Here is a 23,178-nt window from a genome sequence, read left to right as displayed (position 1 = left end):
CAAAAATCGCAAGTTTTCAGAAAATGAAACTATCAAGTTTGCAACTCTTTCACTCAACAATGAAAAATAATATCCCAATTCTGTGAATTGCATCTAATAGTACATCTAAAGCGGACAAAATTTATGTTACACGTGAATCTCAAAAAAATTTGGTCATATGGAAATACAGCTTTTGCAGAACCCTTGCACACAATGCAACGAATTCAAGTAAGATATAAAGTAACGCATGAAATTTGTTCTAATATATGTATGTTCTAATAAATTTGAATGTTCTAATAGATGTTGTTTACAGAACCGCAATATCTGTTCTTGATGCAGAGCTAATAATTTGTAAACTTCATGGTTTTATTTTTTTCGAGCTCTCAAAATATTGAAAATATTTTAAAGAAAATGCATGCCTTAAATCGAAATTCCGCTTCCAACAGTGACTAGAATTAATTTTCTCCCTCAAATGAAACAAATTTCATTAAGATCGGTCCAGGGGTTATCTCAGAAAAGCGGTTCTGCATTTTACGTGTATTTGAATAGGCAGCGTTGGAGTTGGGCCCGAGCTAAAGCTTGCTCTGAACAATACTTGAGCGAATTAGCACGCTTAAGCACATTGGTTCCAAGTAAAGAGCCAGAAATAATGGCGATAAAGAAAAACCTTGCTTCACGGAGGAGCGAAGAGACACAGGCTTTAAAGGTGACCATTGTCAATATAACGAGCCGACCAATAGGTAAAGCACGATTGCAGACCTTTAAATACAGTGGCGCCGACGTTAGCGCGCTCGAGAAGGGAGAACAGAAAAGAGCGACGGATCCGGATCAACGCCTTAGGTAAGTATACTTGGAGCATTGTCAGTTGTTGATAAGAGATGAAACAAAGAGAGAGGGAGAGAGAGAGAGAGAGATAAAGGAATGACAGGGAGGTTAACCAGAGATTATTTCCATTGACTACACTGTATCGGGGGAGGGGCAAAGGGATTCTATAGGTGAGAAAAAGGATAAAACAACCCCACACACATGCACACAATACAGAACTCTTTCTGTGGAGAGAGAGAGAGAGAGAGAGATAAAGGAAAGACAGGGAGGTTAACCAGAGATTATTTCCCATTGACTACACTGTATCGGGGGAGGGGCAAAGGGATTCGGATAAACGCCTTAGGTAAGTATACTTGGAGCATCGTCAGTTATTATTTCTGGCTCTTTACTTGGAACCGGCAGATACTGTCACGCAGTCTGCGAAGGCGTTCCTAGTGCTGCACTGTGCCATGCGTAGGTTTGTTTGTATTGAGCGGTCTTTAATACCGCAAGTCTGGCAAGGGTCAACGTGGACAACTTTGTTTTCTTCTACCAAAAGTGTGGTGCCTATGTAGAGAAATTCGGGACCATCTTTCGCGCGCAAATTAACTGTAATAAAGTTTTTTTTGGATTCTGGTTAAGCGCATGGTCTTTAAGCCAACAAAGTTAGCTTGCATTGAATGGTGTTGTGAGCAGCCAAAATACCATGGCTTTTGGTTAGGAGCGTATAAGTGCACATTGTTGGAAGGAACGTGTGCCAAACCTAAAGCGATATGCTCAACCTTTCGTTCCCGTCAACTTTTCGACGTTTGGCAGAACTAAAGCGTACAGTTTAGTTTAGGCAAGAAAGGTTTTCTACATTCAGAAAATTCTTAATTGTTTGAGGGTTTGCATTCTGCGGTTTCACCGAATATTAGCGATTTGGTTATCAACTGATGAGCGTATGAGCCTATTTCAGGAGTGCTGTCTCACACAAAAATAATTAACACTGGCGTTCCACAGGGGTCCATACTCGGTCCCCTCTTATTTGTAATCTTCATTAATGATTTCCCAAACTGCCTAACTTCTACAGAATGTCTTTTGTACGCGGACGACACCACTATTTACGCCTCCCACAACGACATCTTTACGCTAACTGAGCGTTTAAATGATGAGCTAAATAATGTCAGTAGTTGGGGCAAGAAATATAAATAGCTAATTAACCCTCAGAAAACAAAGTTTATGGTTTTTAGTTCACACAGTAAACCTCGACCTAACCTTCCACCAGTGTACATAGCTTCTCACCCAATATTACCATCTAATGAGTGCTCATTTTTAGGTATTCAATTAGACTACTTTCTAAAGTTTAATTTGCATGTCAGCTTCATAAAAAAGAAAGCTGCCTATGGTATCAGGGTGCTTTTAAAGGCCAGACAGTACTTTGAAAAGCACACGCTCCTGACATTGTATTATGCCTTCATTTATAGCCATTTAAATTACTTTATCAGTTCTTGGGGTCTTACATATCGCTGTCATATAGCTCCCTTGCAGCACATCCAAAATAACGCTATCCGTATTTTCGATTCACCTCCTTATAACGCTCATGTTACCCCCATCTTCACTGAGTTGAGTATCCTCACAATAAATAAAATGGTCTGGTACAACCACAGCATCGTTATTTACCGCCTTCTTAAAAACCCACAATTAAATTAAATCGTTGGCAGGAATAGTCTTGCTGATCCTAACACTACCAGGTTCTCTTTACAAAATAACCTTTTACTTCCAAAATCACGCAGCAACTATGGCAAACTAACTGCTGGTTTTGCTAGCGTGAAAATGTGGAATAATTTACCTGCTCGCGTGAAATCCTCACCTGCATTATCGTCATACCAACGTTCACTGAGAGCTTATATTAATGCCTTGTAAACTGCATCTAGTCTTTGAAGTATATATTGTGTTGCTTATTATGTGCATTTTTTATGTTGCGATGTGTTGCCACAGGTTTTATTACTTTAACACTGTAGGAATTGTGTAATTCGTTCTTTGTTTATAACCGCGACTGACGCCTTTTTATTTATATATTATTATGTAACGAAGAAGAAGAGGTCCCGCGGCAGTTTCTAACTGTGGGACCTCTTTCTGTATAACTTCTACTGCACATAAAAAAAAATGAGGCACGACAATCTTTGCAAACCAGTCAGCACAGGCGGCCTTGGATGGGGCATCTTTACGTTAGACAGATAGTGTCCCGATTCTTCTTTTTTCGTTACTGTTCTTATCTATGACTACGAACATTCATGCAGGTGAATCTCGTGAACGTTTTGTGAAACTTCGGTCATTTAGACAGATCTTGTTTCGCGTCCTTATTTGCAGAGATTCATGCGGGAAGTATATCTCTCAGTGCATTTTCTGGCAATTACAATCTCAAATGAATATCTGTTTTCTATCTCACGGAAAACTCTGCATAAAAATATAATCAGTATGCTTTTTCCGCCTACATTATTTCACTCACTATGCATCCACGCATCTGGACATGATTTGCTTGTATCAGTCAATGAAATGCCTATTTCTTCACGCCCCAAGGTGTTAGAAAGTTTCAGATAAGAAGACGCAAGCCGCACTTGGGCGTACAATTAACAAAACAAGGAAAACAAAAACAAAGCGAGCACAAAAGAATGCGAAGGAACCACAATGGAGTTTGCTTCTCCCAACTCTTGGGTGAAGGACACGTCCCCTAATCTAAAGCTCTATATTCTCCCATAAAGTGCACACTGAAACGCTACCGGTAAATCATGGTTGTATAGGTGTCTTTTTACCTTCGATTAATCGCGGTCTTTGTGATAAAAATAGGACCCTGCTTTATTTGCAGCAGGGACGCGATCATACTTTAGTATCTTCTCCAAAGGACCTTTAAAAAAAGATCTTTAAGTAAACGATCATACCGAACACCATCTCATGCCATCTAAAGGAGATTCAGCCTTTTGATTTGATGCTACGTGTGGGGCTGCACAATTTGAGGTGAACTTGCTTGTTAGGTTGAATGAAGAATCAATTGTATATGCGTAGTCGCTTCGTTTGAATTGAATTGTTGAAACGCATTTATGATCAAAGAGACTTCTCACCGTACTGGTATGCTCTGTTGATGAAGTGTATCTGTTTTTCTTGTTTTAGAGAACTGTTTATTTTGATAATTATCGCGTGAACTGTTCTTTTGTGCTTGATCGGGACTATGGCTGTTCGCTCTGCTATATGTAATAAATACCGTGAAAGTGAAAAAAAAAAGTGAATCTTGCCTAGTGGGTAGAGCATTGGGTTGCTTTGCCGGGGCGCCGAGGTTCGATCCCACCATCGGAACATAATTTAATTTTTTTTCTAGTATGAGCTATTCGCTAGATTGCAGCAGCAGCTTCCAGCAGCCACGGCCACGAAAGTCCGGGAGGGCCCGCAAAGAACGCTCCGTTCTAAAGACTTTGTTGCTGCCTCGCACGGCCTGCCAAAGCCCTTTTTGAATAACCAGTCAAGAAAACCATGAAAGAACGGCTCGGGCTCGAGCGAAATTGAATTAATGTTTGTTCCTGTGCTTCTGACATGCCGATATTTCAACTGAGCGCACATTTACCCTCCAGTGAATTTACCTACGTGTCTCCCGATGCCTTGCGTGCATGCTCTTGCGTGCATGCCTTGCGTGCATGTGTGTAGTTTCCGAGCTTAAGTTAATGTTTCAGCAAAGTGTTATCATTTACGGTTGCAGCTTTCGTGCAGAAGGTTTGCTATAGCCTTCGAGTGCGATAATTAATCCTCGTTGGCCAAATTACTGGTTTGGGAGGCTCGTTAGCTAGCACGTGCACGAAGGTTGGCAGATATCCGGCGCGGTCGCCGGAGTTAGCAGTAGCGACGTGTTAAACTTGCCGGTCCCGGTGCTATAACATGTACCTTTAGCTTCTTCCTAAGATAGCAGAGAAAGTACTCGGGGCATGGCGTGATAGTTAACATTATTTGCTAAAAAACTTCACATAGGGATATGCGCAGCACACGGACACAATTGTCAGGCAACAAAAATACTGTACCCACTGAAACCCGTAGTGGCTATGGCGTTGCGCTACTAAGCTCGAGGGCGCGGGTTCGTATCCCGGCCGCGGCGGTCACGTTCTGATTGGGGCGAAATCATAATGAAGTCGTAGTTTTGGTACATTAAATCCCAAAATTAAAAAAAAAGATTTCTTCATTGCAGCAGAGCGGCGCAGGTGCGAGAACAGCTGGCATGACGCAATCACGCCATATGTGGAGAAGTCACGCGAAAGTTCCGGTGGCGTGATCGCGAGTGAAGCAGGTGCTGGCACAATTCCAATTCACGCCGCCGCCGCCACCGCTTCACCCCGGTCCGTGCCTCTCCTACTCTTTACGTCACGTGATAAGCTTATCACCTTTGCGATGCACCTGTATTTTTCTCCTTACGGCGCCTTCGCCCTCTCCAAATCATGTCGCTCTGTCCAGCGTCGCACCTTCTGCTGCTATTCGGTTGTATACACGACCACGGAACTCCACGGAAGAGACAAAGAAGGCTATCGCTTTAAAACTGCATAGCGTTTTGATGCTGCTTGTGTCCTCGTGCAGAAGTGCTTACGATCAATAGCTGGCACCACCTTGGACCGTTTCGGTATGCTTCACACGCCGCGAGAGAAAGTCGACTCACGCTGAAAATTTAAATTTGGATCCGCCTCGTGTTCTTTGATCTTCTTTAGGTATCCGTCAATGAAGTCACGATTGAAGTGCTCGTCAAGGGTCGCCTTGTGCTCCTCGATTTGTTTTCTGTAATCGACAGGAAAGACGGGTCCCCGTTGGAACAGTGCCCGCAAATGACAAGTTTTTCGAAGCATCTTAAAAGAAACTCTGGACAAACTTGCATTCCCGCATTATTTATTTATTAGTACTACCCTCAGGGCCAGAGGCATTACAGAGGGGAGTGGAACATACGGGAAAAAAGACACCGATACAGGTTCTTCTTCTGCTAATACAATGTTAGCTAAAACGATGAGATAATTGCGGGAAGCAACAAAAATTCAAGCAATTGACCGATAACAAATATAATTACATAGTTGGTTAGTTACATTGCAATACACTTGTGTTTAAAACATTATGAAACTGGGAATAGTGACCAGTGGACGTGACTGCTCCCGGAAGGTGGTTCCAGTCCTGTGAGGTGCGGGGTACAAATAACTGATGACGTGCTTGGGTTAAGCACGACATTATTCCCACCTTTTGTGCATTATCGAAACGAGGGGAAATGTATGATGGAGGAAGAATAAGGTCTTTGTGTAGGGCAGGACTGTAGTATATTTTGTGGCAGAGACATAGGCGAGAAAACTTGCGGCGATAAGCGAGTGACGCAAGCTGTAAGGACTCTTTCATTAAAGTGATACTGGCAGTACGACTGTAGTTTCCTAGAATGAAGCGGGCAGAGTTATTTTGGACAAACTTGAGGGCAGAGGTTAATATAGCAGTGCTTTGGTCCCAGATCGAAGAGGCATATTCGAGTTTACTTCGGACTAAATATTTGTAAAGGAGGAGTTTTAAAGAAACAGGAGCAGATGAAAAATTGCGCCGGAGGTAACCTAACGAGTTGTTTGCATTGCTAATTATTTTGCTAATATGAAGAGACCAAGAAAGAGCGGAAGTTATGTGGACACCTAAGAAGCAATAGGATGTTACGGATTCGAGAGCGGAATTCTCGAGCAAGTAAGAAGTGGGGCAAGAAGTTGTGCGGGAGATACGTAATACCTTACATTTCGTTGTGTTGAGTTCCATCAGCCAGACTTTACACCAGTTATATATACAGTTGATATCGTTTCGAAGGACCGTAACATCATTTTGGTCAATAATTTCTCGGAAGACTAGGCAATCGTCGGCGAATAAGTGAATGTTAGAGGTCACGCATTGCGGCAAGTCATTAATATAAATGAGAAACAGGAGAAGGCCGAACACTGAACCTTGGGGCACGCCAGAATGAACTGGCCTCAACGGGTAATTATAACTGTTAGCAGACACGAATTGTGAGCGTCCGGTTAGAAAATATTCGATCCAGCAGAGAAGTTTCCTATCAATGTTCAATTTGCTTAATTTAAAGAGAAGTAAACTCTGGCAAACTTTTTCAAAAGCTTTTGCGAAATCTAGGAAGACACAGTCAGCGATAGAATGACGACCAAGAATTGTATGTAGCTTGTGTGTAAAGGAAGCCAACTGTGTTTCGCAGGGAAGAGATCGGCGGAAACCATGTTGGGCCTTCAAAAAGAACGAGTTGGCATCAAGGACATTAACAATGTTTGTGTGAAGGACATGTTCGAGGATTTTACACGGGACACTAGTTAGTGAAATCGGGTGGTAGTTCCGGGGTGAATTTTTACTTCCAGATTGATGAACTGGAACCACCTTTCCGACTTTCCAGTCGAATAGCAGTGTGGATTCATCAATTGATTGTTGGAATATTTTGGATAGCATAATACTAGAATAAATTTTGGTACTTTTTAAGAATTTAGCATTGATAAGGTGAATTCCTGGGCTTGAGGCCACTTTCAATGATTCGATAATTTTTTTCGATGCCAAGGGGTTGAATAATTACTGGATCCATTGTTAGAGAATCAAAACACTGCACGTTGGGAAGTGTTGTAGACGAGGTTGTAACAAAATTACGGCAAAATACATCATTTAATACCACAGAGCAGTCGGCAACTGGAATTGCATCACCAGATGAGTCAAGTAACGTGATGTCGTGATTTAGTAGCGTGATTGTTTTTATGAGGACGCTTTGCTCAGAGGCAACACCGATATTCCCATTAAAATACATATGATACGCAGAAGTGCTTTCGAGAAGACCGTTACGCCGATTCAAATGAGATTTGCTGCCTTTCAGAAGTTTTACGAGCTATATAAAAAGCAGAATTTCGATTTCTAACGAAGATTTTTGAAAGTTGCTAATTTTAACAAAATTGAGCACAAAGTTAGGAAATCGGTGACTCCGCAATAAATGCAGACATCGCAGCTCTCTGGGCTGTCCAGCAGGCCCACGATGCTGACGAGAGGCTCGGCCTTCCGGTTCCCACGTGGGAGCGGGCCCGCTTCGTGAAGACTCATGATCTGCAGGACTTCATTAAAGTTTTACCATACCATACCATCGCAGTTCTGTAAACTGCATCTATTAGTGTTTCTGAAGCGGATAAATTTGATGATAAATTTCAGCTTGCATGGAATTGTTACAACTTTTATGAGGCTTTTGGAAGAGTCTCACTCATAAATTAGATTTATATATTTAAGACTGGTCTATATTAAATGGATTTTGTCTGCTTTAGATGTCAATAGGTGCCGTTTACAGAACTGTGACGCCATTATTTATTACTCAGTTACTGAGTTGAAGACGTGGTACTTGAATTTCGTTGATTAAAAAATATTTTCTAAACCCACTACGGCCTAACTAAAAAGTACGCTTCCTGAAGTCCCTTTGTCCACTAGTGCCGGCAGAAATTGCTTTGCGAATAGCAATGAAAATGTATTCCACGCAGAATCTGGCCTTCAAGAAAATGAACGATTCAACGACCTGCTTGACAAAGTCCCAAGGAAACTGTAGAACGTCTTTGACAGCTGTAATACTATTACATTAAGGAGCTTGCGCCACGAATGCGCTGGGTAAGTGCTGCTCTCAATTGAGCCTCTTTCACGCGAAATGGGCCGGGTCTCTGGGTAAGTGTCCGTGGGCGTGTATCTCTCTTCAATGACAAGTGAACATTTCGGGCCAATGCTCCTGAATTGGTAACTGCCCCTAGGTAGGTGCTCGGATGGGCAAACAAAACAGCAGGCAAGAACTGAAGACGACGGCAGCAGACAATTGAAGAAGTCGGCGGCACAAAAGTGATAAAATTAGCAATGCAGTGTGTCACTGCGTTACTTCAATGCTGATTACGTTAACGTCTACGTTCATCACAAGATGAATTCTGTCGGAGTTTTTACTTTCAAACACAAAAAATTTCATCACGATCAGTGCAGTGGTTGACGAGATAAATTAGTTCCTCTTTTCCATGCATACAGATAGGATCGACAAGCTAAAGCTTCTCAAAAGACATGCGAAGCGCCGTAATGCTCGTTAGAAAATGGCTGAACCAATTTGAACGAGATGAATTGCATTTAGGAGAGAAGACCAAATTGTACCGACTAGGAAAGCAGACCTCTCACGTGGAAAACGGCAATAAATTTAACGCCATTGTCCCCTTTTCGTGGTCGTCTGCTTAGCGCTAAATTCATTACCGTTCGGCACGCACCAGCTATAGCCCGGCAGCAAGTACTACTAGAGGTCCTATTTGGGGCCTCAATGTGTAAATTTTTTTTCCAGAAATAAGTGAAAAAGCAGAGTGCTTACAACTCCGCGACTCTGCCAACAAGAAATATTACAATTATTTAAAATGAATCTCCTGTGCCGTAAGAACAGACACATGAAATGCACATTTTATGTGTCTAAACTAACCAGAGAGAGAGAGAGAGAGGAGAGTTCAGGAAAGGCAGGGATGTTAACCAGTCAATAGTCTGGTTGGCTACCCTACACTGGGGGATGGGAGAAAGGGAAGAGAAAGAAGGGAGAGAGAAGGTGTAGGTACGTGTACGGACAGCACTTCAGTTAGAGTCGCTCGAGCAAACCAGAAGTTCTGAGAAAACACAAAAGTGCCTTCACTGCCTTCTGAGCCGATGATTGGTCGGGACGGTGCTCTAATATGGTCTGTTCACTCAGAGGACGATTATCGAGTGTCCTCAATGTGTTGGACAAAGACTGTCTTTGTGCTTGAAATTGAGGACAATGGCACAATAAGTGGTCAATGTTCTCCTCGCATCCGCAAACATCACATGCAGGAGTATTAGACATTCCAATTAGTGCTGAGTAGGCATTCGTGAAGGCAACTCCAAGCCATAACCGGCACAGAACAGACGCTTCACGTCGGTGTAGACCCGCTGGAGGTTTGAGTTGAAGTGACGGGTTTAGTCTTTGCAGTCTTGTGCGCCTTGTATGTGCGGTGTTCCACTCTGCCAAGGAGATCGTGCGTGCTAGAATGCCAAGTTGCCTCGCGGCGTCGGTCCTTGAGAGAGGAATGGGGACGCAGCGGTCTTCTTGGTTTGACGTCCGAGCTGCCTTATCGGCGTCATCATTTCCAATGATACCGCAATGACCTGGTATCCACTGAAAAGAGATATCATGGCCTTTTTCTATTAAGTGATGAACAAGTTCCACGATTTCGCACGTGAGCTGATCGTGAGTTCCATGTCGGAGAAACGACTGCACACATTGCAAGGCCGGCCTTGAATCGCAGAAGACCGCCCATTTTCTAGGACTTTCAGCATTTATTACTTGAAGCGCGTCGCGGAGAGCCGCGAGCTCTGCAGCTGTAGACGTAGTGACATGGGAAGTCTTGAACCGCTTGGTTATTCTCATTGCTGGTATAAATAGAGCGCCGCCGGAACTGGTTGATGTAGTTGATCCATCAGTGTAGACGTGTGTGCAGTCACTATATTTCTCGTACAAGAGAAGTAAAGTTAGTTGCTTGAGCGCTGATGATGGCAAGTCCGACTTTTTCTGAAGGCCTGGGATTGTAAGGTTCACTTGAGGACGGCGCATACACCATGGAGGACTGGAAGGCCTTGCCGCAGGTGTGTAACCTGACCTAAAAGAGGCACGGTGCGCGAAGGCAGTCGCACTGAATGTCGTGTGGGGCCTATCTACTGGGAGACTTGCTAGGTGGTGGGTAGGGGTCCGGGAAACGTGTCGTATGTGCACACGCATTGTTTCAATGATAATGTGCGTTTTAATAGTGAAATCTTGAGCGACTGCAATAACCTCAGTCGTTGACGCACTCCGCGGTAGACCGAGACAGATCTTGAGGGCTTGGGCTTGGATGCTTTGAATTATATTCAGGTTAGTTCTGCAGGTGTTGGACATGACCGGTAGGCTGTACCGTAGGAATCCAATAAAGAGGACCCTGTACAGTTGCAGCATAGAGTGTATTGGTACTCCCCAGGTCTTTCCTGCAAGGAACTTAAACATATGACAAATTCCTGTCAGGCGCTTCTTCACATAATTCACATGAGGGGTCCAGGAGAGATTTTTATCAAGGACCACTCCCAAAAATCTGCGACTCGTGTTGTGCGAGATCATGTGTCTCTCGACGGATATCACGTATGGAGACATTGATTTCCTGGTAAATGCCACCGCTGCGCACTTTTCGTAGGATATACGAAGTCCTTGTTCTCTAAGGTAGGAGGACGTTAAAGTGGCTGACTTTTGAAGCCGCGCGCGAAGCTGCAGTCGCGTCACAGCCGACGTCCAAATACAAATGTCGTCGGCGTAGATGGATAGCCTAACGGTGCCTGGCAGAATGTCGGTGAGTCCAATGAGTGTTAGACTGAAGAGCGTTGGGCTGAGTACTCCGCCCTGAGGCACCCCACGGTTACTGTAATGCTGCGAGGTCGGGCCATCCTCGGTAAGTACGAAGAAGGATCTCTTATGTAGATAGCTACTTATCCAGAGATAGACTTTGCCGCCAAGTCCTACTGCCTCTAACGCGTTGAAAATCGCTTCGTGCGTTACGTTATCGTACGCTCCTTTAACATCCAGAAACAGGGCAGCAGATAATCTTTTGCAGGACTTCTGGTGCTCGACGTACGTCACTAAGTCGATAACGTTGTCTATGGAAGAATGGCCACGTCTGAAGCCGGCCACTGCATCTGGATGTACCTGGTAATGTTCGAGGTACCATTCTAGCCGTGCTAGAACCATCCTCTCCATTAGTTTTCCGATGCAACTGGCAAGCGCAATTGGTCGGTATGATGCAATGTCTACAGGCGACTTGCCAGGCTTGAGTAGTGGAATTAGGCGACTGGTCTTCCATTCCTGGGGAACCGTACCTGTCTGCCAGGAGCTGTTGAACAAGAGCAGGAGCACTTTTCGAGCCTCTTCGCCAAGATTACATAGGGCACGGTAGGTTATACCGTCGGGTCCTGGTGAAGATGAACGCTTGCACAAGGCCAGTGCAGCTTCGAGCTCGTCCATGGAGAAAGGACTATCCATGCGGGGGTCGCGTGAAACCGGTGAGTGGTGGAGCGGCGATGTTCCAGCGGAACTAGTTTCGCCAGCAATCCTCCTGCAGAAAGCTTCCGCTACGTCAATCTCGCTGCATTGTTGGTGAAGGGCCAAAGACTTAAAAGGGTGGCGCTGCTGTGGGGTTCCACGGAGACCACGAACAGTTCTCCATATGTGAGACAAAGGTTTTCGTGGATCCAAAGATTCGCAGAATGATTTCCATCTTTGCGATGCGAGTTTGTCCATGCGACGCTGAATCTTCTTTTGAGTTCTTCTGGCCAACCTCAAGTCATGTACAGACTTCGTGCGCCTGTATCTTCGTTCTGCACGACGACGAATTGCACGAAGCTTCTCTAGCTCGATGTCGTATTCGGTGCGTGTATACGTACTCAGAAGCGAATTTTTCGCAACCTCTAGGGCACCTTTTATAATGTCCTCTAGGCTAGAGGATAAGTCATCACGACAGCCGTCTTCGACAAGTGACTTGAACATTGGCCAGTCGATACATTGTGTGACGCCGGCTAACCTGGAGTCCGTCAACCCTTCAACCCTAAGATAAGTGGGTAGGTGGTCACTTCCCCGCGTTTCAATATCCGGAAACCACCTGACCTTTCTAGTGAAAGAGTGTGAAACAAAGGTCAGGTCCAGGCAGCTACAGTAGGCAGTTCCACGCAGGAAGGTGGGGCTTCCATCATTTAACAAGCACAGTTCTTGTTCGGAGGCAAATGACACTAATTTTCTTCCTCTCGAGTTTATCTTAGAACTTCCCCAGATATGGTGGTGGGCATTAAAATCTCCAGTAATCACCAAAGGCTGCGGAGTCGCCGTCGTGATTCGCCGTAATCTCTCGCAGTCCAGCCGACTTGAGGGCGATATGTAGGCTCCAATTAATGTGAAAGTGAGCTTGCCTTTCTTTACTGTCAGACATACGTATTGGTTTTCTTGGTCAGGCGACACTGGGTGATGGACATACGTAAGATCACGTCGCATAAATACGATGATCTTGCTGCATTCTCCGTGGGTGGCGGACATGAAACACTCATACTCGGACAGTCTGATGTTATCTGATAAGGGCTCGCAGATGACGATGATTGGGAACTTATTCGTGAACACAAACTGTCGAAAGTCCGACATGCGTGACTTCAGTCCTCTAGCGTTCCACTGAAATATCGACGCGTTTCGGACTTCGTCACGAAACGACGGCTTCTGGAGAGCCATGATTTTAACCAAGAGCTGCAAGTACTGGACTCAAAGTGTCCAGCACCTGTAGTGCGCTTTGCGCAGACGTAGACTTCATGTTGGTAAGTATAACGCGAATGGCATTCATGAGCGACCGCAGAATGTTGATGACCTGGAGATCATCAGTCAGCGTCGCTTCAACAGGTGCAGAAGCCGTCGAAGTCAGTGCGTTTTGAGGTAACTTAGCAGGGAGTTGTGCGCTCGGTAGCTCAGGCCATTCTTCAGGACGGGCGAGCCTCCCCGCTTTGTTTGCTTTCCTTGTATCTGTCTTGGTGGCGCAGTGCGGTGATGCGGCAGTCCGTCTGACGGTAGCTGGCGTGTACCTATCTGCAGCTTCGGAATTTCGCGAACGTTTTCGGTGGCGATGCCGACGTCGCCGAACAGCGGTAGCAGCCTCTCGATGCGTCGAATTGTCCCGCACCATTCGTTTTAGAATGGTGAATTCCGTCCGCATCCGCGGGCAATCCTTTGATGAGGCCTTGTGAGGACCACTGCAGTTAGGGCATTTTAGAACATGTGCGTTGCAGGCGTCTGCTGAATGAGACTCAGAGCACCGCGGGCACACGACGTTGTTCACACAGACACCCTTCACGTGGCCAATCTTGTAACACTTGAAACACTGGAGGGGCTTCGGTACGAATGGTCGTACTGGATGGCGGACATGTCCTACTTTGACGTGGGAAGGAAGGCTGTCTCCTTCAAACAAAATCTTCACACAGCGTGTGTTTCCCAATCTGGAAATCCTTGTAATGATATTGCCTTCTGTCGTTGGCTTTATCAGCGTTGGCAAGTCGTCATTAGAAATGGCAACGTCGACGTCATAAATGACGCCCGCAGTACCATCGCCGCCTGTGGGGATCATTGATCGCACCTTTGCATTGTCGATATCAGTTATATTACGTAGGTGTTGTAGGGCGCTGCGATGTAAAACATCAACTGCCAGGACATTCTTCCGCGAGTTTATTCGCACGTCTTTAATCTCATTTGGTGCGATTCTCTCAAGTAAGCAAGAGAGGACCTGCCTGTTGAGGAGCCGCAAATTGGTCGCCGGGTCCACGGGCATGAAGAGCACAGTGTGCGGCCAGCGCAGCGGTGCACTCTTCACGGTAGAAGCACTGGGCGATGAAGATGCCTGCAGTAGTCTTCTTTTCGCTGATCTACTCATCACGACCTGGAAGTCATCGTCCGATGAGTCGTAGCTGTCCGAACATATCTCAGTGGCCTCGCTGTCTGTGTCGCCTGACGCACTTCCACGTTTCCTGGACGCTACCCGACCTGACGGCTGCACATCAGGAAAGTCCTCGGAGATTTCTTCATCCATTGCCGCAAGGAGGGAGCGGCAGCTCCCAGAAATGCAGGAAAACAAAGCGAAAAAGCGGAGACAAACGTAGAAGCGTTCTATCAAAGAATCACTTCGTCTTCCTCCCCAACATCTACCCCTAAACTAACCAGTTAGTTAAACTAAACACCAGAGGTGGTTAGTTTAACTGGCCTTCCAGTGCGGCTCAATTTTGATTAAATTACTCTGACGTCGCTAAGTACATTATCAGTGTTAAAACCGACTTCATGCTGACCGACGTGCTTGCCGCCGCTAACCAGATAAGTTTGAACGACTGACAGTTCGCTGTCCAGTTCGCTGAACTTCCGTGAGGATCGGAAGGATGCCTTACTGGTTTAACAAGTTAGCGTGAACTGCAGACGCATCCAGAATGTTTCATTTTAATATAACACTAAACTATGAATAGGTAGTGCTGCCAAGCAACTTCGCCATTAAGGAAGGGTGCTTGGTAAAGGTGATCAAATTATGCGGCTCTTCGCACAATTAGTGCCGATGATGAACTCACGATTATTAAAACTTCTGCTACGGCCCGCGGTTAAGATATTGTTTGGCAAGTAAAAAAAAATTCTTTGCATCAAAGATTACAATTATGCATGGATCGGTTATAAATCAATATTTTACTGTCAGAATAGGTTGCGTTACCTTATATGTGGCCATCCATATCATTCTTCTTTAGTTACTGATTCAATGCTGAATTATTATTCTTTACATCGCTTGTGTATTTGAAATTATATGGTAACAGTTGTTGTATCTGTTGCGTAGGCTTAGATTGATCTTTGCATCTTCTTTTGGGTAGAACAGCATCATGTTGAGATATATGGGATGCTTCATTGTCTGAACTGTATTCAGGAGTGGATACCTTTGTTAGATATGTGAAGTTTAGAAGTTTAACGGTCCCCTTGGACTTTGAAGAAATTAGAAGATCAATCAATCAATCAATCAATCAATCAATCAATCAATCAATCAATCAATCAATCAATAGACCAATAAACCGATCATTAGAGTATACCGCACGATGACTGCATATGTCATCGAAACTACCTATGAAATAACATATTACCCTGCGTCTTTGCACCTATCACATATAAAAGGTAATCATTGATGACATATATTATTTAACATACCGCTTTTCTCGTAGTTTGGGCAATTAATACCTGAAAAAAGAAACAGCAGCGACAATGTAGTGCCTGAGCTGACTGACAGTCCAGAGGGAGGGAGGGAGATAGACTTAAATACAGACAAGTAGATACATGACAGATGGAGAGGCTGGCCTTGCCACAATGCCCAATGGTTGCATGCCACATGCGAAAAACTTACTTGGTGTCCTCAACGAACTCCAATAGTTTGGAGACAATGGTCGCCTGGCGCGTTGAAGGCAGTTTGGAAACAACCTTCAGGAGAAAGGGAGGCACGAATTCGACCAGGCCACCGGCCCGGATAGCGCTTAGCAGGTCGTTGAGAAGGCTGTCGAGGAAACGGCGACGCTGGTGGTCGAACGGGTACCCGCGGCCGTAGACCAGTGCCGAGATGTTATTCGACGTGCTGGTTAGCAGGTAGTCCTGGAAGGCGATAGGCGCTCCCTTCGCCTCTGCCACTTTATCTATTATGCTCTGACACTCGTCCTGCGTTGAACCAGTAGTTTAGGAGATTCAGAGACCATCCTTACATTTTTTTTCACACGAACGCGTGCACAACAAAACAGACCTCAGGCCGAAAAGGACACAAAAGAGCAAAATTGAACAAGTTTAGGCTTGGAAAATACAGGTATGAGTTCATTATTTGTTTGTGGTAAATAAGCAGAACAGAATATTATGATTAATAGAAGCAGCAGAATATTACCATTACTCCCATTGCTACTTTTACTCTAAAACGGCATACTACCATTACTGTAAAGCCATAAAGCACCGCATACTCCCTCAGCAGTTGTGGTTGTGGTCATCAACAGCTTCGCTGGACATTCACTTTCGCAAGGTCTGAATGGCGAGTTTCTTTTTTTTCAGTACAAGACACCTAGCGCGTTGGACGCCGGCATTTTTGCAAGATATACTTACCTTTATGTGGTCCTCCATGGAAGTCTTGCCGTAACCAAGATTCCGGAGGACGTGAAGACAGAACCTCCGGTTGTGTTCCCATAGTTCGCCGTTCATCGTTGCCACACCTAGTTAGGAAAATTTGATGCACTTATAGAAATGTAGACATTGTTTGAATGCATGGTCATTTTAGTTTCGGGGATTCTGCATTTGACAGTCATCTTGGAAATAAATTCGGCTAGATCAATGAACGCCTCTTGTGTCTACGAATGTGTGATCTTGTACTGTTATTTTGTATTGTATCTTATACTGAGAAGTGCTTTCGATAAATGTAAGTAGAATTGTTGCGATATTTGGTTACGCTGACCGACTCAGATCCGGAAGAGCAGCGACGGCTGATCTGGCGGGCACGCGGAGTGGCGCGAGCCAATGGGGCCCTGAACTAAGGGCTCCACCCTACGAGGAAGTCACTCCATCTTATTACAAATAAATGTTTTATCTCTCTTTACGATGTTAATTATGGTCAACGTGCTTGTTACCATGTTACCAACCTCTAACTGTATAGGGAGAAGAAACCTTTGTCAGGCAGTTGTATGCCTTTAGTCCTTGTCTCCTCTCAGTTATACGAGAAATCAATAAATCAAATCAAATCAAATAAAAAAAAAAACAAGCTCGCCCGTCAAGCGTCCTGGACAGTGCGAAGTTGGTCTGTAATGTTCTTTTTTTCGCGCGAAAAGTGTACAGAATATTTGAACTTGCGTTCGTCTTATAATGCACAACAATCATCTTTGCTGTTTAACGACCGATTTATTAGCCTCAGTCAGATATTAAAACTAAGAGAAAGTAATCCACTTAAATTCAGCACAAGGGAAATCCTACAAGGAAAATTCATGCGGGTTTCTCAGAAAGAAGGCTTCAGAGTTAAACAAATATTCATCCTGGTCCGGTCATATAATCCAGTACGAGTGCCTTCTTTGGGCGGTCGCTCTACCATATGAGCTAACCATCAGGCTAGTAGATCGAAGAGCGAGGCCAAGTTAATCGATAACTCGGTGCTCAGGTTACATTCCGTATGACTAATTAGTCCTGTGGAAACCCGCAAGTTGGAGGAATGTTCTTCAAATGGATACATTGTCATCCACCCGATTGTACAACTAGCCCCAATGAGGTTATATACTTGAGTAGCATGAAGCGACAAAGGAAACGTACGATTACTTTGCGGGCTTCTGGCGAACTGATTTGCCTTATTCATTGTCCCTGGGTTTCGAGTTGTCTGCTAACAGAATGGTTAGCGCAGATGGTAGAGCGACCGCTCTGAAAAAGCGTTGGTTCAGGGAATCCTGGTTTCGATCCCTGGACCAGGATAAAATTTTCTTGGATTTCGAAGCTTTCTTTCTGAGAAAGTTTTGTGGATTTCCTTCGTAACTACGTGCTACACTAAGATGGATGAAAATTTTTCCCTTCCATGATCTTTCCTCCCCCTTGCGAGATTCCGCAGAACTAATCTGCCAGATGCAATAACTGTCTCATAGTATGACGCTACTTGAACTGGTGATCAAATTTCAATGTGGCATCGTCACCGGCCTTTCGGTTTGTATCGTTTTAGTGGATGTCTTGCCGAATACAGTAATCCAGAAATATAGCTCAAGCGATGTTGATGCGAAAGCATCAAATGGCCTATCGAGAAAGATAGCCGGCGTCTGCAGCAGTGAAACGCCAGCTAAATTCCCATTGGCTGCGACGCCAGATCACGAGCGCGCTTTGACGTAGTATAGCGGGCGAAACGGTATTACGTGAACGGAGAGGACATCGCCGCGACGCCACGTCACCCTCGCTCTCGGAAGCCGGCGCGCCGTCTGTATCTCTCTCTCTCATCCCCAATGGGCTTAGCTGCTGCACGCGCCTGCCGGCGTTGGTGGCCGCTGCTGTTTTCTCGGTCTCTCGTCGCGCAGGAGGCCGGTGGCATGCGGCGTTGGCCTCGCAAGCTGCTGCTGCTGCTTGCTGGATCGGGTAGCACGTAGTGCTATGGTGCATTACTAGCAGCGTAAAACTAGAAGGACAGCTCGGCGGCTTTCAACTGAACATTAACGCTTTCAGGTTCACAACTCATAAGAAGTGTTTAGGTGTCTTCGGATTATTTTCTTCGGTTTCTTTTGACGAAACGTTGTTTAAAGAGGCGTGATGCACTGCGCGTGCTGCTGGTGCGGCTAACCTAGAACATAAAGTTTCTAGGCCAGTAGTTAGCGATGCATAGAGAAAATAACAGGATGACCAACCTTATGTAGTACTTGGAAGGAGAAAATCTCAGCTTGGCGTCATGTTCAGAAATGTGTATTTATTCTATTTAATTATTTATAGAGTACTGCGGACAAGAAGCCCAAGCAGGGGGAGCAGAATACACAAGATTATATACACAGATGAACAGGATGAAACAAGTGTGTAACATGTTTTTCACGCAATTTCCTTGGTCATAAGGTAGATGGTCAAGAACAATTTAAACTTGATTATAATAAAACTATATTTAATAAACGACATCACAACTTTATTTACACACATGGTATACAGCTCACGGCCCTGGGGATATGATTCAGTTAGTTTATTCCAGTCAGCTATTGCTTGTGTAAAGAAAGAATACCGAAAAGTGTCAGTCCTTGCGAAAAGTGATGTTAGAAAAAGACAGTAGTGGTCTCGAGTGGGTCTGCTTATCAAGGGAGATACGTATTTTGCGGTGTCTAAGGCTAGCCTATGATTAATTAAGTTTGAAAGAAACTCTAGCCGTCGTTTCTTTCTTTGAATTTGTAATAGTTCAAAGCCGTTTGCGGCTAGTAATGCAGTGGTGGAGTCAGTAGCCTAAGATTTGCTGTAAATAAATCGTATTGCTTTTCTTTGAATTCTTTCTAAGTTCTTAGTATTAATTTTCATGGGAGGGTCTCGAACTATGGAAGAACATTCAAGTTTCGGCCTAATTAAGGAAAAGTAAGAGAATAGTTTAACAATAGGCGGAGCAGTCTTGAGTTTGTGGCGCAGAAGGCATAGTTTCCAGAAAGCGGCAGAGCAGATGATATTTATGTTCAAGTTCCATGATAAGTAACTCGTTAATGTTAGACCTAAATATTTATAGCAGGCTACTTTCCGTAAAGGTGCTGCAGCCAAATTGTAAGTGTAGTCTAAGGGGGCTTTTTAGCGCGCTATGAGGAGATAGACACTCTTAGTCGCATTAAGAAGGATTCCCCATTGCTGATACCCTTTTAACGCATTGCCTAAGCTAGAGATAAGGTCACATTGGTCACTAACGCAGGTAACTTCTGTAAACAAAACACAATCGTCAGCAAATAGACGAATTTGAACTGGGGTGTTAACCATATTGACAATTTCATTAACATGTATAAAAAAAGTAACGGGCCAAGTACGCTCCCCTACGGAAAGCCAGAATTTACCGGAAGGCAGCCAGAGTGTTACTCTCCCACATGAACATATTGGTTGCGGTTGTTTGGATAGTCAGAAATCCAGGAAATGATTAATTGTTGCACGCCAATCAACCGAAGCTTGGAAATTAGTTTATCGTGTGGAACTGTATTGAATGCTTTGCTTTAATCTAGGAATGTTACATCAATTTAGCTGTTAGTGTCTGGACAAGCTGCAAAGTTGTGAACTATAGTAACCAATTGTGTTGCAGTAGAAAATCCTTTCCTCAATTCATATTGATGATTTGTTAAATCTGAGTGTTGTTCTAAGAATTCGTTTAATTTGTGAGCTATTATGTGTTTGACAGGTTTACAACACGAAGATGTTAAGGAGATCAGGAGATAATATTGTAGTAATAGACGTTCGCTTTTCTTGAATATAGGCACAACTCGGGCTGACTTCTAGTAATCTGGCAATTCCTCTGATAACAGAGAGACAGGAAAAATAATAACTAAGTATTTGGTAACAGACTCGGCAAAGTGACGAAGATATATGTTGGGTATATTGTCGGGACCGCAAGAAGTTTTAGTATTTGAGTCAAGCAACATAGCAATGACGCCATGATATAAAATGAAGTTTGCGTTTACAGCATGGTCCACGTTTCTGGTGGTAGAGAATTACTAGGGGTAGAAAATACACTATGGAAGTAGTCATTGAAGTGTTGAGCAATGGCGGTGTGATGAGATACCATTGAACTATCGACAAAATCTGTGCTATGGGTTTCTTTTTTCGCTGACATAGTTTCGAAACTTCTTTGGATCATATGTTATGAAGTTCGGGAGTGACATATTGAAGTAGTATTCTTTCGAGGTATGTACCCTATGTGCTAGGTGATTTAGAGTGTCGGATGTAAGTTTGGGGTGAGCATGCATATCTTCTTTAATCTTTTCGCTTTGCGCTTCAGGTGAATGATGCTTCTCGTCATCCATGGAGTATGTTAATGCACCTTCTTACGTTTAAACGGTATAAAGTTTTCAACGCAGTAGAAGCACATGTGTTTAAATTGGTCCCACAAACTGTAAACATCGGTATCAACAAAATCTATCAGACAAGTTTCTAGGTGGTCGATAATGCGTGCATCACGGGCACGTCTATAAACTTTCCCAATATGAAAGGACGGGTTCATGGTTTGCGAAAGCGGCACCAGGGGAATAGAAGCTGAGACAAGATAGTGATCAGACAGCCCTTGAAAAATTACAGCGGTGGATGTGCCGAAATCACGAGGAATAAATTCCAAATCTAAAACAGATTTAGAGGCACCATGATAATGCGTTAGTTCATGAACTAATTGTATCAAATTATGTTTGAGCACTAATCCAAACAGAGTTTTTGCAGGACGGGTATTAGTTGAAAAGGTCTCAAAATGTTCTCAGCCTACTCCAGGCAGATTAAAATCGCTAATGAAAAGAACTTTGTTTCCCTGGTATTTAGACATATGCACCTTTAATTTTAGTAAGTATTCAAGAGTTGAGTCGGCGGTCTATATAATGCGTATAAAATGAATGAGCGGCCCCACAAGGTTACTTTAATGCAGATACATTCAAGTCCCGGTATGTCCTCCAGCAAGGCAGTGTCAAATCTGTGTTGGATCAGAACGGCCGCACCATCTCCCCTTGATTGCCTGTCCTTACTAAAAGCCGTATAGGAAGGCGGGAAAATGTCGTCATCATTCACTCGTTCATGCAGCCACTTCTCAGTTATTACGGTAATGTGAGGATCGTACTGCAGCAGTAAAATTTGAAGAGATTTCGTTTTATTCCCAACACTACGGGCATTCAAACTAAGGAGACAAAGTTGCTTGTCGTGCGCATGCACATTACGTCAAGTTTTTTACTGTTGAGGGGTGGTGTTCTTGTCGCTGGTCATTTTCACCCGCATGTTTTGCACTTTGTCCCCAGAATATATATCCTTATCGATCTTTTGCTTGTCGTATCTCGGCCTTTGCGCTGTTACAGAGCAGACTGCGTTTTCTTGACGTTGATTTAGTATAATCCTTCTTAATAAAGGTATTCAAGCCCTTCAGTTAGCTTGCGTTTTTCAGTATTTGTTCTTTTCCTTAGAGTCCTGCAGGCGTACTATTACAGGGCGATTTTCCACCTGCTTACCTGTTCAATGGATACGCCCAACAGATTCGCATTTAACCTCAAGATTGTCGTGAAAAATACCCTTCACAGCCTTGTTCTTTTGTTCCTCTTCTGAATGCAGTGAAGTCTCAGGTCACAGTGACGACTTGTTGAAACGATCCCAATGTGGCATGTAATCAGTATTTTCATGCGGCACTAAGCGCTCAAACACCATATTTTCCGCAGTACGCCTAAAGTCGTGCATCTATTCTTTCAGTTCCGCAATCCGAGCTTTTATTTCTAATAGTTCCTTACAAATTTCTGTCTGATTTTCAAGTAGTTGTTCGTACAGTTCCTTCTGCGTAGGCCCTGGTTTTTCTCGGCATTGCTGCAAATTAGTAGTTTGCAAATGGCAGAGCAGTCATACGCTGTTACAAAACAACGCCGTGGGCACGGCAGAACCACTAAGCCTCGGCAACCACGACGTATTGAACTAGGACGGGGACTAAACTGCACTAAACCAGTAAGCACAGAAGCATTCCGTCTAGCGACATGGCGTCTTTGGATACGCCTTGCCCACAGAAGACGAAATCACGCCGGTCTTCTTTTATAGCGGCGCCAACCAATGACCTCACACTGAGATTCTTGAAAGGATAGGCCAGTAGAGTTGCGTCGCCGGATGATGACAGTTTTGAAGACGAAGGACCTTTGTTGATGAGCTGGTTCTTGTCGTCACAAGACGCATCAAGTGGCCGCGTGCATCCAGAAGCAGCGAAGCCAAGAAAAATCTGCAGTAAACTGAGAAGCATCCTGTTTAACGACATGGCGTCTTTGGATACGCCTTGCCCACAGAAGACGAAATCACGCCGGTCTTCTTTTATAGCGGCGCCAACCAATGACCTCACACTGAGATACTTGAAAGGATAGGCCGGTAGAGTTGCGTCGCCGGATGATGACAGCTTTGAGAACGAAGGGCCTTTGTTGATGAGCTGGTTCTTGTCGTCACAAGACGCATGAACAGACCACGCGCATCCAGAAGCAGCGAAGCCAAGAAAAATCTGCAGTAAACTGAGAAGCATCCTGTTTAACGACATGGCGTCTTTGGATACGCCTTGCCCACAGAAGACGAAATCACGCCGGTCTTCTTTTATAGCGGCGCCAACCAATGAC

At 44.3% G+C, this 23,178-nt stretch overlaps 1 protein-coding gene across 1 annotated transcript in view; it reads right to left on the bottom strand.

Moving 5' to 3' along the window:
* Window positions 1-23,178, bottom strand: part of LOC142578195 (cytochrome P450 2A13-like) — a 51,872-nt gene that overhangs the window by 17,512 nt on the left and 11,182 nt on the right. The window contains exons 4-9 of the mRNA XM_075687597.1: window positions 21,831-21,853; window positions 16,502-16,608; window positions 15,842-16,072; window positions 8,983-9,017; window positions 8,355-8,402; window positions 5,456-5,571 (exon numbers count right to left, since the gene is read on the bottom strand). Coding sequence (XP_075543712.1) covers window positions 5,456-5,571; window positions 8,355-8,402; window positions 8,983-9,017; window positions 15,842-16,072; window positions 16,502-16,608; window positions 21,831-21,853 — 560 coding nt within the window. The remainder of the gene's footprint in view (window positions 1-5,455; window positions 5,572-8,354; window positions 8,403-8,982; window positions 9,018-15,841; window positions 16,073-16,501; window positions 16,609-21,830; window positions 21,854-23,178) is intronic.

Source organism: Dermacentor variabilis, chromosome 4 (assembly GCF_050947875.1).
Source record: "Dermacentor variabilis isolate Ectoservices chromosome 4, ASM5094787v1, whole genome shotgun sequence".
NCBI lineage: Eukaryota > Metazoa > Arthropoda > Arachnida > Ixodida > Ixodidae > Dermacentor > Dermacentor variabilis.
This window is presented reverse-complemented; position numbering and strand designations above follow the sequence as displayed.